This window comes from Vanessa atalanta, chromosome 23 (genome assembly GCF_905147765.1).
Source record: "Vanessa atalanta chromosome 23, ilVanAtal1.2, whole genome shotgun sequence".
NCBI classification, from domain to species: domain Eukaryota; kingdom Metazoa; phylum Arthropoda; class Insecta; order Lepidoptera; family Nymphalidae; genus Vanessa; species Vanessa atalanta.
The window spans coordinates 148,964-166,969 of record NC_061893.1 but is presented as its reverse complement, the minus strand read 5'-3'; the positions used below and the strand labels follow the sequence as shown (position 1 = coordinate 166,969).

At 37.8% G+C, this 18,006-nt stretch overlaps 2 protein-coding genes across 2 annotated transcripts; one reads left to right on the top strand and one right to left on the bottom strand.

Annotated features, from left to right (window-relative positions):
• Positions 1–1,738: 1,738 nt before the first annotated feature.
• Positions 1,739–5,241, top strand: LOC125073051 (protein C12orf4 homolog). The gene is made up of 8 exons (XM_047683734.1): positions 1,739–1,971; positions 2,282–2,609; positions 2,800–3,021; positions 3,333–3,497; positions 3,606–3,780; positions 3,854–4,001; positions 4,088–4,206; positions 4,280–5,241. The coding sequence occupies exons 1-8, from the start codon at positions 1,791–1,793 to the stop codon at positions 4,499–4,501; spliced, it is 1,560 nt and encodes a 519-aa protein (XP_047539690.1). The 5' UTR covers positions 1,739–1,790; the 3' UTR covers positions 4,502–5,241.
• Positions 5,242–5,420: 179 nt separating this feature from the next.
• Positions 5,421–17,511, bottom strand: LOC125072999. Its single transcript, XM_047683641.1, has 13 exons — positions 17,313–17,511; positions 16,654–16,799; positions 15,522–15,564; positions 15,364–15,429; positions 15,174–15,273; positions 14,917–15,095; positions 13,822–14,075; positions 10,651–13,511; positions 9,423–10,536; positions 9,210–9,288; positions 9,031–9,060; positions 8,351–8,436; positions 5,421–7,835 (listed from the first exon to the last, which is right to left on the bottom strand). Exons 2-12 carry the CDS (start codon positions 16,795–16,797, stop codon positions 8,399–8,401), a joined length of 4,908 nt encoding a protein of 1,635 aa, XP_047539597.1. The 5' UTR covers positions 16,798–16,799; positions 17,313–17,511; the 3' UTR covers positions 5,421–7,835; positions 8,351–8,398.
• Positions 17,512–18,006: the final 495 nt, after the last annotated feature.

Below are 18,006 nucleotides of genomic sequence, written 5' to 3'. Positions count from 1 at the left end.
AACATTTCACAACAATTGGGTCAATATTTTTTGCTAGTGTGTTTTTGTGAAACCGGAAAACAAACAAACAAAACTTATACCTTTATTATATAAGTATGATATTCATAATAATATCGATCTGATATATTTATATTTTTAACTTGGCCTGTCAATAAATAATTAAAATCCCTGTTCAAAAATAATAATAATAAATATACTCAACAAAATATTAAATTAATAAAAATAAGAAAGCGGAAAGTTAATGGTTTGAGAGTTTGTAAGAGGTATTGCTTTTCACGGAGAATAAGCAATAATTTAATTAACATCTTAATACAACATTTTAAAATGACTGACTGACAAACAACGTATAGCTTAAACCGAAGGGTTTAAGAGGACATTATTTAGCACAGGTTTTACTTATGGAATATGTACGTTAGCACTAAGAGAGTTTTTCAAAATTCATCTCGTAAAGGGGCTAAATGGGGATAGAAAATTTTAGTGGAAATTTGATATTTCTGATGTTAGTAATATGAGTTAATAACATGTTTTAAAGTTTTAATAAAAGTTGAAGAATTAAATATCGAAAGGGTAAAACTTAAGATAAAAGTTTGAATACTTACGTTTTAACACCACCGCAGCAAAAAAGGTTGGGCTTAGAATTCTACCGCACGATTTTGGGGAAACAAAGTGTCGTATGTGGTAGAGGTTTAGTCCAATATTACATTTGATTACAACAATATGTTTGTTGTGGTTTTTTTTTGCTAGAAGGCTTAAATTCATACATTCATTATGATCTTGTCGGTCTTACCCCTAGAGTGTTTTTTTAAGAAACTGAAAGCGCAAAGTGGCTTCATCACCCGCCTGCTGCAGCAAAGCACATCGTGCCTGTGCTTTGTTACGAAATGCGAAGGTGCTGCACATTCCGTAGCACCGAAGGCCACTTAAATTAGAAAATGTTGATAAACGCCCTAATATTAAGGTTAGAATTACAATATTTATTTTTACCTATATCCCAGAAACACATACTCGCCGGTTCATCTTGGTAAAATCTACTTCCCAAACCGGTGGTAGTTTACATTAAATTCAACGCTGTAATGACTGATTCAAAGTGCTTTCATGAGCCTACTTACTTAAAGAATAATTTGATTTTGTTTTTAAAAGGTCGCAATTTTTTAAAGTTATAAATGGGGAAACCTGTGTTTTGGTATTTAGGTGATAAATTTTCAGTATCGCTAAATTTTTTTACTAATAAACAATGATTAGGAAAAATATACAGCGTTTCTAAAAATTTATCACCTAAGAGGGTGTTATTTAATCCGTTAATTATTATACATAAATAGCTAAGTTGATAAGGTTCCCTTTTCAACTTATTTATAACATATAAATAAGTAGAATCATTGAAGCCATTTTTTTATATTACAAATATGATAATAATAATAATAAGTTAGAAAAAGGTACATGCAATGCAGGTTACCAAAAATCAATATTTTTAAAGCAAACTCTTTATGTAAATAATGTTTAACCGATAGGATATTCAATTGATGGATTAGCACAACTATTACGTATTTATATTTCGAATAGGCTTACATTGAATATATTTCTGTTATATCCGTTTAGAAGTGCCCACTTGAATAAATAATTTTATTTAGACTTCAGCATAATAAAATACATGACTTTACTTACTTATTTAAATATATTTCAGAGTGTGTATCCAAAACGAGCCGTCAAAATAAATGTATTTTGAAATCAAATTGACGTTTCTGTCAAACAAAATTGAAGTAGGCGTTTTGTGTTGTATTATTGTTGACAAAATGACTTCGGAAACATTACAAAATACTTCCAAAACCTTTGAATTCTCCTTTCCAACATGTACCAACGAAGAATTACTATACAAACTGGAAGTGCCCGTGCAAATCCCATACGACGGCTCGACGCGAGAGCTCGTGCAAAGAGTTTTAAAAATGTTTCATATACCGGTGTACTTGGAGGATGGTAATTAGATAATTTAATAATATTACAATATTTCACATTGCATAAATTACCGTCTTTGATAATGTGTCCGGGATTTACAGCAATACCGCTTTATTTAAGACATTTGTCGACAAGAAAGTATACTGCTAATACTACTCATAGTTATTAAATTGAACCTAATGTACCTAAAGATTATTTCTCATTGGTCTTTATTTCCTTACCGATATTCCTTTAAGTATAATTAACTAAGAGAAAGAACACAATAACAAATCTGATGTAGCTTTAGTTTCATTATAATTATTTTATTAATTAAATAATAAACACATTGCAGAACTTAATGAAAAATTAGCTGAATTTGTATCAGAAGAAACGAAAAACTTTCATAATGAACGAGATGCGAAACTTATTGATCAGTTTAAGAATAACGAGCTCGATGTAGAAAGTGTAATAAAAAATTGGGAGAAACAATTCAAAGAGAATGTCGTAGACTTTGCTGAGCAAAAGGGAACGTCAGATGAAGAAGTGTTTGCAGCAGCTTACCACAAGTTGGTTCATTCACCCGCCTTGGAGACCATTATGCAAGTGGAAAGCTCTTATGCTAAGACTGTTATGAATATGTTGAAAAACCGTGATGAGGATATTCAAAAACTTACACAAAAGTGAGTTTTTTTGTAAGAACAGTTTCTGCACTTCAAGTGTTATATAAAATTAAAGAATATTAAAGTCTGGCTTGTTCAAAGATTTTGTTGACACTACTTTGTAAATGTCTTAATTAATAAATGCACAAAACGTATAACACTTGTGCTGTGCTGTTCTGTATTTGTATTCTAAGTCTGATATAATTTACAGACAAACAGAAGAAATGGAAGAGAAAATGCGACTTCTAAATGTATCAACGACTGAAGAAGAAATTAATGCATTAGCAGCACAACATTTTGAACAGCAAAGCCTGGCAGCGGGGCGGTGGGACTCTCAACTTGATGCGTTGAGACATACTCAGAGAGCCACTCATAGAGCCTGGCTCATGACTGCCATTAACGAATATCAGACTGATGAAAGAGTTACTCCAAGGTAATGAAACTTTTTAATTAAAAATGGTCATTATTATTAGTTTTGATTTTCAATAGAAATTTTGGAGACTAGAATAGTCTAACATACTAGAGAAAATTGTCGCTCCACTGGCTCTCTTAAGTTCAAGTTTCTTAATTCAATATTGAAGCATTTCACTTTTTGATATTCATAATAAAATCACAGTCAAACAGTTTTTATCAGCTGGTATGAAACAATTTAACAGAGATATCCTACCCCGGCACTACTACTACGACTGCATAACATCAACTAGTAAGCAACATAATGTATGAATATGTCACGTCGGTCGGCAGCACGTCGCCGCTGAGCGCGCTGCCGCCGGAGCCGCTGGCGCCGCTCGCGCCGCGCCTGGAGGAGAGCTTCACCATACACCTCGGCTCGCAGCTCAAGCAGACGCACAACATCCGACTCGTGGCCGTCGACATGATGGATCTCTGCTCCGGCGACAGGGCCGACGGGTGAGCGCTCGGACGTAAATCTTCGCCGATGGCTCGTCGACGTATGCAATGTGCCCGACTCTCTTGCATAAAAATACGCCACTTTGACTCGACCACTATTCGGCGCAGCGGCGCTTGGTCGCGCGTGCAGCCGGCGCTGGCGCTGTACTCGAGCGAGCTGAGCGGCGCCGTGCTGTGCGCCGACGCGCGCGTGCGCTCGCCCCAGCTGCGCGCCGCCACCGAGCACCACTTCGCCGACCTGGACGCGCAGCTGCGGCGCATCGCGGAGGCGGTGGAGGAGCCCGTGAGTGGGGCGGGGGAGGGCGGGGAGGGCGGGGAGCGGGGGCGGCTCGGCTCTGACGCGGCTCGTGTTGCAGGCGGGGCGGCGCAACGCGCAGCGCGAGGGCGGCGCGCGCGCGCGGCGGGCGCTGCAGCCCGGGGACGTGTTCGTGACGCGCCACAGCAACCTGGCCGAGGCGCACGTCGTCTTCCATCTCGTAGTCGACGACGACTCGCTCAAATCAGGTTATTCACTGACGTCGCACGCAGCGCGTGACTCGTGGGGGTCGCCGCCACCGCGGATGCGTGGTCATCGCTCCGATCGATTTCAGGTGACATAACGTCGCGCCACCCCGCCATCCTGGGTCTCCGCAACATTCTGAAGGCGGCCTGCTGCAACGACGTCACCTCGATCGCGATCCCGCTGCTGCTGCGGCACGAGCTGACGGAGGTGAGTGACCACGCCCCCCCCCCTCCCCGCCCGGGAGGCGAGCGGGGACGCGCGTGACCGGGCTCGCTTGCAGGAGATGACGGCGGCGTGGTGCATGCGGCGCGCGGAGCTGGTGCTGAAGTGCGTGAAGGGGTTCGTGCTGGAGGCGAGCGGCGGCGGCGGCGCGGCGCTGCGCACGCTGACGGCGGCGCTGCCGGCCGCCATGAGCCCCGCGCTGTTCGCGGCGCTGGGCGCGCTGCTGCCGACCATCTTCCGCGTGTCGGGCCCCGTGCGCGCGCGTCCGCAGGCCGACTGACGCTCCCCCCCACGTCCGCCTCAATAAAATGGACCATTGTGTTTTGTGTTTCGTTTTAAAATTAATAACAACTTTGAGAGTTCTCTTTAATTATTTATATTAATTGGATGAATTTGACGGCTGTCATTCTAATCGAACTATATTTTAACGACTTCAGAATCTGGCTTCTTCATTAATGCTTTTTGTGTAAATTAATAACTGAGTGTATAAATACTGAGAGTAACTTATTAACCGTTAAAATATACCAAAGGTCCCAAGATTAGTATACGGCCCGAGTACAAACTGTGAAAACCAAAATAATGACCAGTTGTCTAACTGGTCGATATAATGATATAGCCAATTGTCTAACTCTTTCGGCGCCGCATACTGTTGAAAACACAACTCGCTAACCAAGAATAAGCCTTTATACCTAACATTTAAAAAAAAGAATACCCTGTAACTGTCCAACTTCTGAAACAAAACCTTTAGAGAGTGTGGTGCTCCCTGCTTACTGCAGCACGCCACTGCAATACAAGTTAGCGTATACTGTGGCAAAAGGTCATCAGAAACATGCAGTTTGTAGCGCTTGTTTGGAATCTTCAGTAAAGATTTCTGGTATTCTTACCACTGGGACGTCTCGTCTTACTGAACATAAAATTAAATCAACTCTTCGAGAGCGCAATAAATAAACTAATCACTAATAAAATGTATTGTAATTAAACATAAGGGATGTTATATTAAAATAAAACATTGTACATAATCACATAATTATTAATATAATTCAACGTAAATTTAAATTTGGAACAAAGCAATATTTCAAAGTAATTCTAATACATATATTAAAAACTTATTTCTATTACTAATTGTCATCGATTTTAAAATGAATATTTTGTTCCCTTGTAATTAAATTACAAATCGCCTACACCACGCTTAACGGCATACAATATGAGCTACATTTTACATTATTTTCAAATACAATTTGAGAACATTACTTTGTAATTTTCAACATTTCTACAATATATATGAAGTTTAAATCTAGTTCGCTGTCTGCGTAGCACGCGAGCGACACAACACTTGTGCTCGTTTGCGTGCTCTGCAGTCTCTGTGTCAAAGTGAGGTTATTCCAATATCTTGTTATCAACACATTCAATGACAAAGGAAAATATCATCAATCGTTCCATTTTCAAATTTGTCGTGTTGACTTTAAGAACATGGATGAGTGTATTTGTCATATGATTTCGATTTCTATTGAGTTTACTGTCTAAAAAAAAATTACAAATAATTAATATTTAAATCGAGACAATTATTCAATTAACAAAACTAATTCTAACAGCACAAACATTAACTAGCAATTACATTCCAACAAACTTTATTACAATTACATTTGTACAAAATGTAAAACATTTAAAAATATCAGGTTCTCTAGTATTAAACACACATTTTCTGATTCTTTGTGGACTAATTTACATGCATATGAGGACCGAGTAGGTAACATACTTATGTACACATTAATACATGTGTAATATTATATATATTAAGATTGGAGGTATTCATGAAAATATTGTAAATATTTAGTTTGATAATCAGGCAATCATGACTCTCTGTCATCATCATGATCTCTTATTTTTAGATGTGACCCTAACTTGTTAGTTTTACATTTTGCACAAAATCATAATCTCTTTCACTTTTACTACTACTTTCACTGGTTTCACTATTGAACTTGATGTGATAGAACAATTTTATTTCGATATTTCACATGGTTTTAAGGTGGCAAAACATAATAGCATACTGTGAACCCAGTGAAATAAAAAAATAATAACTTTGTTGCATAGTTGTAATGTTATGTTTATAATGCCTAGTTAATATAAATCGTAAGAGGTTTGGCATCTCTGAAGAGCACCTTTTATTAAAATATAATATTCGCGTAAATCGAGACAATTATCGCTTCAATCACCAACAAACATTTATAATTTTCAAGTTATCCTACAACTATAATGTAGTTTTGTTAAAATGTGTGACAGAAACAGACTATATTAAACTTTGCTCTAAGTAGAGCAAGTTATATATATTCTATATATCATTTTTGTGTATAACACTTATTCAAAATATGGAATATCTTACACTAACCTCTAGTTTCTGAAATGCAAATCAAATCTGGCCGAATACTCAACTCTCATTGGTCGTGTATTACGTCATCGAATGCTATCACTCAATTACAATTTAGATTCGTTTTGTTTAGTAAAGATTGATCTGCGTTACAGAAACTAGATGTATGCAATACTGTATTATATAATAAGGTTCTTTTACAACAGAAGACTTTCTAAATGAGTAGCATTATAATATATGTTAAAAAAGTGAAGTATAAACATTGGTATACAAATTAATACAATTGTTTTATTACAAAAATATATAATGAAAAATTTTACAGCCATTTATGGAAATCGTATTAATATTATTATTGTCATATATGTAAGATTTTTGCATCATATTTAATAAAAACAAAAAGTCCACATAATCCTTAGTTACACAATTAGACACTAGGTAAAGGATACATCGGACATAAAGATAAATACTATACTTTTAATATTGAAACCGTCTCGATGTGGAAGAAGGAATTGTCTTCAAGTCGGTATAAAATATTACATATAATACATGTTAAGTGTGTCAGCAACCATGTTAGGTGAGGTAATTGAAGATCAAATATTCGAGTTCTTGTATTCCTTTTTCTTTCCAATTTATTAACATTTCAAATTAAATATATTTTTATTATGTAACTTAGTTTCTTATCCACCATTGTTAAAATATTACATTAACTAATTCCAAGTGCCACAATAAAAACTATTATATTGAAAGAGACATCGAAATTTGAAGTAATTATTAAGTTATTTGCTTTTATTTGTACAAAATGTAAACAATATAGTTGAATGAATCGCGATTTTTATTTCATACGGATTATAAATCAAAAGCTATATCCGAAATGACATATGTTTAAAAAGTTCTTAAGCCAAGGAAATATAATAAATTCAATATATAAACAAATAAATTGAAGTGTTGTAAATACTCAAGAATTTGTCGGTCATTTGTTTTTTAATAGTTAAACATGTGTCCACAGCTTTTTGCAATCATTTACATTTTGTACAAAGGCTTGAAACATTGTGGCGTAAGTATACACTAATCTATATTTTGGCATCTCTGAAGAGCACCTTATATTAAATTCAAATAGTTTTATATCTTTTTTTTTCGCTAAAAAACAATATATAGTATAATCCTCTCAAAGGATATTGTAAATCTACATTAAAAATTATATTACACTCTAAATGCAAAACCTCCAAATACTAAGTATCATCTATTTTACCTGGAAGATAAAACGATAATTATTAAAAAAAAGTCAAGTAATAAATTTTATTTTGTAACAACCACAATGATGAGTTGTAATTAAATAGATTATTGCTATGACAAATTTACTATTCATACGAAATAAGTATAAACAAACATCCATTCTTACAATAAAACATTAATTCAATATAAAAGTATTACACTTGAGTTTTAACAATCATAGTTTAAGTTTATCATTAATTGGGAAATTATCGCCACAGACCTGAGTATAATTCACAAAATAAATGTAGGGAGATTATTTATTATTGCACGAATGGTGGTTTACATAGTATATATGTATTTCTATTTGAAACCCAACAGAAGCTATTAAATTCATATCTAAGGTTTTTAGTCTAAAATTTCTTTACTTTTGTAGTATTCTATGAATTCACATTATTTAACAATTTTATCAAATTTGACATTTGCTGCATCTCACTAAAGGGCATTCAACTTTGTTTAAGAGAACATTATTTATATCATCAAATCATACCTCACCTTAACAATCAAATTTGTACTTTGAGAGTATCTGCCGTAGAGATACTGTTATCTTCTTCGAGACCGGCTGGAGGTCCTCTGAACGACTGTAACAATATTAATATAGAATGAAAAAACATATAAATTAAGAAACTGACACGTAATCACAAAGCCATCTCAAATGTTTCACCACCCCATTAGATAATTGCACGAATTGGTATGTAATTGGCTATTTCAAGGAAGTCGAATTAATTTTGCTGTAGTCATTATGAACAGTATTAACAGTGTCATTACTTTCTAATAAAGCTGGAGGAATTCTTGAAGGGCTTTAATTATATTCTTCACACCCAAAAGAACAGCTTTACTACTTAAGGTAAAAATTACAAAACAAACTATTTTCCTAAAGCATTAAAATTTGAAACAGATTGCATCTTCGCAGCTCTAATGTCTGATAAACGCTGAGGTCAATCAATTAGATTTTGAACAATGAGTTATATCAGTGCACCAATGTGTGGTGCGCCTCTGTCGCTCCGCCGTCAATGCGGAATCTATTGGAGGCGCTCCTCGCACGGCAACAATAACGTACTGAGGAATCCAATCCAGTGGCAGGAGTTGTAAAGATAAATATATACAGCTTTGACCTTGAATATAACGAGGAATACGTAACGTATATACTGAATAATAAAGCAGAGGGTACGCACCGAGGCCGCGGCGCCGCTTGTCGGCCGGCTCTGCGGAATCATAAATTAATATTTCAGTCATGCAAGAGGTTTGGAATCATTTTAATGTGCAAAAGTATTTCTGATAGAACACTAGTATATGTCGACAAAAAAGTCAGAACTGTTCTTGAAAGTGGTTAAATATCATCATTTCTTCTTACCTTCGACGAGCGATTCTTCAATTATTGTCTTCCGCTTTCGTCCCTTAGTCTTCGGTACTTCTTCTACGACTCGTGTCTCCTAAATCGAAACAATGATCTATGTCATATCATTAGCTTATTATTACTACATTGTTCATTACTTATTTCATCATTAAATGTATGTTGAAAACGACATCATAAATATCTAGCAACGAAGAATGTGAAAATACATACCGTTTTAACATATTTATTTTGTTCTTTGGGCGCAGTTTTCTTAGCTCTTTTTCCATCTACCGTCGGAGCTTCAGTTTCGCTCTCGGCTACACTATTTTTGGCTCTTTTTCCTTTTTTAATACCAGTTGTAACATTTTTACCCTGTTTGTTGACTTTTTCAATTGGTGGTTCAACATTGTCTGCTACTTTCGTGCCGCGTCTGCCTCTTCTCGGCACAACTTCTACACCACTGGCTTTGGTAGCTGTAGGCTCCTCTACTATGGTTACTTTTCGCTGTCTTTTACCAGTTTCTGTAGTAGTCATATTATCTTTAGGTTTGCGTCCTCTTGTGGGTCGGATTTGATCGGATTCGACAGTAATTTGTTTTTCAACTTTCTCTTTCGTTGCTTTGGATCGTTTTTGGGATTTGTCAACTTGATTTATTTCTAGATTATTTTTGCGGGTTTTTTTAGGGGGTGTTTGCGCTTGGTCGATATCAACATTTCGTGTCTTGGTTTTAGATTTATTTTCAGTAACAATTTTTCCTGCAAGTTTTCTTTGTTCTGGTTTTGATTCTTCAGTCTTTCTAGTAGCGATTTTGTTATCAGCGGCTTTCCTGCCCCTCTTCGGTGCCTTGATATCATTATTGTCAACAACCGGTTCCTGAATTTTCTTGCCTTGTCTCGTAGGTCTGGCCTTCGGTTGTGGTGATGGTTTGGTGATTGAGACACTTTTTACATTCGTTTTAGCCCTTGTCTTTTTCGGAGTTATAACCTTTTCTTCTGCTTGAGATTTTTGTCTCTTAGATCTAGTTTTCTTTGGACTCGTGTTAGATTTACTTTTCGTAACTGTTACTGTTTTGATTTTAGTTGTTTTAGGAACAGGGCTCATTACTGGTGGTTTCTTCGTTATGACTATTGACGATCTTCTTTTTTTCGCGTTAGCTACCGGAGGACCCATCTTCTTTCCCCTCGTAACTCTCACTCGTTGCGGACTATTTCGTACCGAAGCCCTCCCACGGGTTCTCCTCGGTGACGGTTTTGGCAAGTCGTCGGGTATTCGAGTTTCTGGCAATTTAGTAGTCCTCGCTTTCGTTGCGTTCACCTTCGGTGATTCTTTTGCTTGTGGTGTTTTACTGAAATTTATAAATTTATTATCATTACCGAAAACATATAATAAACCATAACATAAACCATTAAACTAGTCAATTGAGCAGCAAAGGAACGAAAGCAAGTGTGCGAGCGCTCACCCCGGCGAGCGCGCGCGCGCGATGGGCGACACGCGGCCGAGCGCGAGCGCGGCGGGCGCGGCGCGCGCGCGGCCCTTGACGGGCGTGGAGTGCGCCACGAGCCGCTTCTTGATGGGCAGCGCGCTCCTGCTCTCGCCGCTCCGGTCGACGGGCTCCACTAGAGACCTCTTCTTGATGGGCAACGTGTGCGCGCTGTACACCTCCGACGCGGATTTCTTGCGCTCCGGTGGGAGCTCCGCCTCCGCGTTCCGAGACAGGGCGCCGTTGCGAGCCCTCGACGTTCGTACGGGAAGGCTTCCCTCTATCGTGTCGGTCGAGAGCTTCTGCAGTTCCCGCGTGAGATTCGTTTTGTTGATAGACTTTTTCGGAGTCGGAGACTCGTCGGGTCTGTGGACTCGTTTCTTCAGTTCGTTGTCTAGCCATTGCTCGACGTTGTCCGTTATGAGGCCGATGGAATCGTGAAGAGATTTGGTCTTTCGCGTTTGTTTTTTGTTTTTATTGATGGTAGTTAAACTTTTAGATTTCGTATAGTATCTGACGCGTGGTTTTCCTATCAACTGGTCGAAAGTGCTATCCAGATTATGCGATTCATGGAATATTTCTTCGACGCCACTGAGGTCGCTCAAATCGTTCCGGATCTCCTTATGTCTATATAATTGTTTGACACCTCTAACGTCCGTCAGATCGTTTCTTGGTGAATTGACTCGTAAGGTTTTCTTCACACCTGTTACATTTTGCAAGTCGTTTAATGGCGATTTTCGGAATAAATTCTTCACACCCGTTAAATCGTCTAGGGTATTTTTTGGTGATCTCGCTTTCCTTGTTGATTGAAATAGAGACTTCACCCCTGATACACGTCGTAAGTCATTTTGAGGCGACACAGCAAACACTTCTTTAACTCTCACATCACTCAAACGGTTTCTCGGCGACCTAGCAAACACTTTTTTCACGCCCGAAACTTTACTTAGGTCTTTTCCGATAGATTTCCTATTACGCGGAGTTCTTAGCAATGACTTCACTCCTCTTACGTTTCGTAAGTCATTCTCTGGAGTATTCTTAGCAAATAGACGTTTTATTCCAGATAAATTAGGGCTGTTACCGGGAGTGCTTAAAGGGCTTACAAACACTTCCGGTGGGAATGCTTCAGATTGATTTAATAAGGAGTTATCAGGTGACCTTCCTGTCAACGCTGTGGTTCTTCTTGCCGGTCTTAAAGGAAGTGAATCAACATCCTCGAAAAGTTGTTTTCTGGAAAACTCTGTCATACTCTGAGATAATTTTCTTTTAACCGGACTATTGAATAATTGTTTTACAAAGTCAGATTCATCAAGATTGTCAATTATCGAGCGCTTGGATGTGGGCTTCTTTGCGGTCGAATGTTTATTTTTAACTGCTTCTTGCACTAATTTAACAGCACTCTTAGGAGTTACAATTTTTTGATTTTCTTTAGGTGTTTTTCGATGTGATTTGATTGAATCAGAAGACGACTTCCTTGCTCTCAAAGATCTTTTACTACTAAAACTTAGCGACCTTGATTTAATGCTCGTTCTATATTTTTTAGGCTGTGAAGTGATAGCACCTACAGTTTTTCTCTTCAGATTTGCTACTCTTGATCTAGTTTCAGATTGCTTAGACGTTGTGGAGCTTTGGCTCAATGCGCTTTGGTCTAACAGACTTTGAATACTAAGTACAGGTGTAGTAGCTTCTGCAGGACTATACCGATTTGTTGGTGTTAGTGTACCATTCGACGGACTTTCAGGTGGTACATCCGTTTTAGAAATATTTTTCCTTACTATGGGGCTAGCAATGCTCGTTTTACTAGTACGCCTCGATGATTTTGGTGACGAATCTTCATTGTCATCTACAAGTAGGATATCGCTATCATTTATTCTGGATCGACTTCGAGACATTTTAGAAATCCTTGTACTATTGAAGGGAGTCTTTTTCTGAGAGTTTTCTGGCGTAGTGATGGAAGCAGACCGTCTTGTGGTCACAGTGGACACTCGCAACTTGGTACTGCGGTTTACTTCAGGACTAGGTTTTGGTGATGAAGTTCTATTTAAATATGGAGTACTCGAACCCAGTAACGATGGATTGTTCGATCTAGTCGTTCTACTGGCTATAGTTTGGGGAGTGTCAAACGCCACTGTACTGTTATTGGAACCAGCGGAATTGTACACACTCCCATTAGAGTCATTCGAACCAATCGACACTAAGTCAACAATTGAATATGATTCTATATTTCGGTTCGAGGACCGCGGACTTAAAGTTTTAGTTTTACGGGCCGACGTAATTGTGGTGCTGTAACTATGATCTGAAACAGTTCTTGTCGTTCTTCGGGAATACCTTGAAGATTCTAAATTCGAGCTTTCTAACGCCTTCTGAACAATTAAACTTCCCCTTGAACATTTTTGACTATGAGGTGACTCTGAAGATATGTTTTTGTGTTCCTGTGTAGGTGTATTGTACACGAATGTACTTCCTAAAGATTTTTCTAACATTCGACTGCTCCTAGAATGTATAGATTTTCTCGGCGAAGGTGACTGAGTGGTCGAAGTGTCTGAATAGTGCAGCGACAGGTCGTCTGCTGAATCACCGTTATATGAATTTTCTTTAGTCGTGTCTGTAATAAATAATATATCCGATGATCGATCTTGTGCATTGCTCTCCAGATTACTTAAGTCGAACTTGATTGACTCTGTCTTGCGTGTATTTTTCTTAGCTGAAGGATCTTTGAGAGCTGATTTTTTTGGAGTTGGTAAAACTGGTGAACGCAAAGTGCTTCTACGCAGGGATCGTACTGACGTGTTACTTCCACGTACTGTTTGGGAATCAGAATCAGTAATTTCTAATATTGATGCCTGCAACAAAAAACATGAAAAGCTGTTACTAACTCGAGCTAATAATAAAGGTTTAAAACTTTTGTGAATTTATAGTGTTGTTAAATAAAACCTTACCACACCACATGCAATTTTAAGATTTTAAGTATGTGGTATGTATATATGTGTACAAAATGTATGCGAATATTTGGTAATATGTTGTTGTATGTAACTCATTTATATTATTCTTTTATAAAATCCTCATAAACAAACAAATTTGATTGTCAATAAAAACATGCACTTGTAACAATTTTCGGAAAAGGTTTATAAATATTTTTTTAAAATGACTCACAGTGAGGTCCGCGGCTGCCTTAGCGCTGGATCGGGAGGCAGAAAAGCAGCTCATGCGCTTCGGAGTAACTTCTAAGCCGCTCAAACTCTTTCCCTTCGGAGTTTTCTTCGTCGGACTCGGCTTCTTTTGCTTCGGTGTTCGTCTCACTGGACTCGGCTTTTTGACCACGTATGAGGGCTGTTTGCTTTTCGGACTTTGCTTAGATTTCGGTGTGTGGCCCGTCATGAGCATGATAGCCGCTTGCTTCGTGTGATCTAGGGAAGAAATTATGTAGTCCTTCAATCTTATTAAATAGTTTATGAACATTGTTGACGCCTAATTTAGAGTTAATTGAGCAACTAAATGTAAGAAACACAAGTTATTATCCAGATTAATTAATTTTTTTTAAAAAATAAATATAAATTTTCCAATATAAATGCACACGTCCGTACAGCAAATGCAATCTAAAGAAATTCTTATTTTAAAGTAAAGTAATATCACATTTACATATCACGAATTAAACTTGCAATTTTTTGTAAGCCAGTACCGTCTATATCGTGAATGCATGAAGGTCAATGACCCGACTCGTGAGGAACATTTGATAATTAAGTATTTGTAGCGGTTTTAATTATTTTCATTTCATGAAGGAATAAATCGTCAGTTTTTTAACGATAGCCAAAAACATTCAAACTTTTGGTTTTGTGTCTTACCCATAAGTTTTAAGTTATACCTGTAAATACTACATAAACAAGCAGATTACAGATTTATATAAAAAAACAAAATATGTCCCGATATTATTTTAGAATCAAAAAGAATGAAAACCAACCTAAATGCACAATATTAAGTTTCAAACTTCATGTTATTTCTACAAAACTCCATCGTTAACAGAATAAATACTTATGCAATTACAAAGTTATAGTCTTGGTTTACAGATTTATTTCAATTTAAATTATTATTATTTACATTTTTTTTTAAATTAAATATCACCATACCACCATTATCACCAAACGGAACGCACAAATTGACCTGACCTGAAGTATTTATGTATCTATTTTAACATATATACCCGCGCGGGCGCTACACACGTACCTATGCGCGCGGGCGCTACACACGTACCTATGTGCGCGGGCGCGCGTATCTTGGCGACGGGCGCGGTGCGCGCGCGGTGCGCGCCGCGCATGGCCGCGAGGCGCAGGGCGGGCGCGCGCGGCGTCTTGCGCGACTCGATCCACAGCGTGGCCTTCGTCGTGTCGTGCATGTGCGGGCTCTTCGGGCTGCTGCGCGGGCTCGACTTCCTGTGATTGATACATTTTACTTTTTTTATATTATTGTTCATTTATGATGACTAACTATATATTTGACTCCGAATTCACCTCTTGGAGCCGTCGGCCTCCTCGATGATGGAGTCCTGCTCGTCATTTCTACTCGTACGCGGACGCTTGTTGCTAGTCTTCGCATTCGATCGAGAAGATTCTACGATAAAAAAGCCTATTAGTTAATCGTTCCCAGAAAATAGAGTAAATCAAAGAACATTATCATTAATTCGTCGTCCACGATACTCACCGGCTTGCTCGTTCGTATCTCGCCGTTGCGGTTGCACGATCGCTACTTGTTTTCCACCAGACGAGGCTGACAAAAGAAACGAATGAAATTTGGGAATAAAAATACAAATCGGCCTTGACATTCGAGCATCAACCGTGGCCCAGCCACGAGTGTCTCACCCGGCATGGAGGCGCGCTGCGCCGGCACCAGCACGGCGCGCGTGGCGGGCTCGCTGCCGCGCCGCCGCCCGCGCGCGCGCGTCGCCCGCCGCACCAGTGCTGTGGGTGACGGACGTTACACTTCGTTACCCGGGTCGCTCGACTGATTCGTCACAATATACGTTCCACTGACTTATTTCGAAGAGATCGATCATTAGAAATTTAAATACGACATAGGCTCGAGCTTCGTGAGGGGAACTGCGAGAGAAGGGAGGGGGTACCGGGCTGCGGCGCGAGGGGGCGCGGGCGCGCGGGCTGCGCGTACTCCCAGCGCAGCGCGCGGCCGCCCACGCTGAGCACGTCGCGGTGCCGCAGCGCCGCCACGCTCACCGCCACGCCGTTGACGAGCGTCTCGCCCGCCGACACGCTGCGCACCACCGTCTGCGGACGCGACTAATGTAGTACCGGCGTCGTGGCGACTCCACATTGTGTTTGTATAAAAATAGAATGATACTCTTTTCTTTATTTCTTACATTTAAAATGCTAAAGTGAAACTACATGTTGACATCTATAATATTTATTCTCTTATTATTTATTTTATTTTATTAAATAATAATTTTTATTAAATATGATATTAAATTTCAATTTGCAAAGATGGCCCAGTGGTTAGAATGCGTGTATCTTAACCGATGATTTCGGGTTCAAACCCAGGCAGGCACCACTGAATTGTCATGTGCTTAATTTGTGTTTATAATTCATCTCATGCTCGGCGGTGAAGGAAAACATAGTGAGGAAACCTGCATGTGTCTAATTTCAACTAAATTCTGCCACATGTGTATTCCGCTGACCCGCATTGGAGCAGTTTGGTGGAATATGCTCCAAACCTTCTCCTCAAAGGGAGAGGAGGTCTTTAGCCCAGCACTGGGAAATTTACAGGCTGCTAATACAAAAATAATGCAATTTGCAGAAATTAAAATTAAGAATTAATAATATAATATTTTTTTTTACATTTAGATTATCACTTGTGATGATTTTGAGTTAATTTTCTTTTTTCATCTGCAGTGTCCATTACATACCAATATATTTGTAACTCTATTTAAATAGTTAAAAAAAAAAAAAAATTATATACCTGATTAGTATGAACAACGACCGTAGCATGATGAGGACTGACCGTAGGCAGCATAACCCGTATGTCACAGACAGGATCACTTCCTATTGTGGCCAATCCCTCTTCAAGAGGGTAAGTCTTCACATCCCGCCCAAGGCGGTCCAGGACGACCAACCGACCGCCCGACATTTCTAAACATACAACAATATATATTCATTGAAATTAAATAATTCAAAGTAAACTATGCAAATTGAAATAGACATGTTAGTAAATTTTTTTAGTAAATTGACAATTCATACTTTTATTACATATTTCCTTACCCAAACTACTGAACTTTTACCAAATAGAAATTGAATCAGATATCTAACTTCAAATCAACAACAAGATTAAATTCTTATAAGGATAATGATCGTATGGGATTCATCAATTATAACTAACAATGGAATAAATCTTAAATTCAAATTATTGTTTTTAATGCAATCTCTTATAAATTTTTTAATTTACTGAATAATGGTAATGTCAAAATATTATTTCCCGCCACTTCATAATTATCTGTAAGCAATTTAAAACTAAGTTATAAGCATGATAATGTGAGATATATGTTTAATGGATATGAAATTCTGATAAATTAATAATTAATGTATATAAAACCGACACCTACACAAAACAAAAATTAGAGCCGGGTCAGCATCATATCAACTCACCGATGTCAAATATTCAGGTTCACCAAAATAAACATAATCAAAATTCCAATATTATTAAACCAATGCTGTTCTATTTCACAGATAACTGTCACAATAGCACAATTCCAAATAAATTTAATTTCTTTGCAGAACAAACGTAAATGGCGTCACTTGCCTCGCTGTACTTAAAAGTGTAACTTGACAATCAAACAAAAGCAATACGAAATTTAACCAATATGGCGTTCTATTAGTGGCATTAGTCAAGCGGACGCGTAATGTGCCAACCTTAAGGTAAAAAAGTATATGTATTGGATACTTATACTTGCATAAATTTTATCTGATAATGTAACATTCGATATGAAATATATCTCATTTAACATGTTTTTTTTTAAAAAGATACTTAGACACTTCATACGATTAAAAACACTAAAATTAAATGCAAAGATTAAAAATCATATCAGAGAAATTGTTAATAATATGGAGATTAAATTATATTAACGAAAGCGTACTAGTATAATAGAAAATGATAAGACACCAATAAAAATTGTACCTAATATAACTTAAGAACAATGTTGTTTTCTAAATTTTTAATCTTTGAACAACACACCTTACATAGAAACAAACAAATTGTAGGTCTTTATAATTTCAAGCATGCAAATGACTACCTGTGCTCTAAGCCGTTATTGATATCCCTGAAGGAATTAACAATTATTTT

What these genes read in the sequence shown, in the direction of transcription:
- LOC125072999 (XM_047683641.1), bottom strand. Translation starts at nt 16,797, where the DNA reads ATGTCGGGCGGTCGGTTGGTCGTCCTGGACCGCCTTGGGCGGGATGTG. An exon ending in GCAGCGCGCCTCCATGCCGG is followed by an intron (nt 15,430 to 15,521) that starts GTGAGACACTCG and finishes TTCTTTTGTCAG; the next exon opens with CCTCGTCTGGTGGAAAACAA. An exon ending in CAAGCGGCGCCGCGGCCTCG is followed by an intron (nt 8,437 to 9,030) that starts GTGCGTACCCTC and finishes ATATTGTTACAG; the next exon opens with TCGTTCAGAGGACCTCCAGC.
- LOC125073051 (XM_047683734.1), top strand. Translation starts at nt 1,791, where the DNA reads ATGACTTCGGAAACATTACAAAATACTTCCAAAACCTTTGAATTCTCC. An exon ending in GATGAAAGAGTTACTCCAAG is followed by an intron (nt 3,022 to 3,332) that starts GTAATGAAACTT and finishes GTCGGTCGGCAG; the next exon opens with CACGTCGCCGCTGAGCGCGC. An exon ending in TCCGGCGACAGGGCCGACGG is followed by an intron (nt 3,498 to 3,605) that starts GTGAGCGCTCGG and finishes TATTCGGCGCAG; the next exon opens with CGGCGCTTGGTCGCGCGTGC.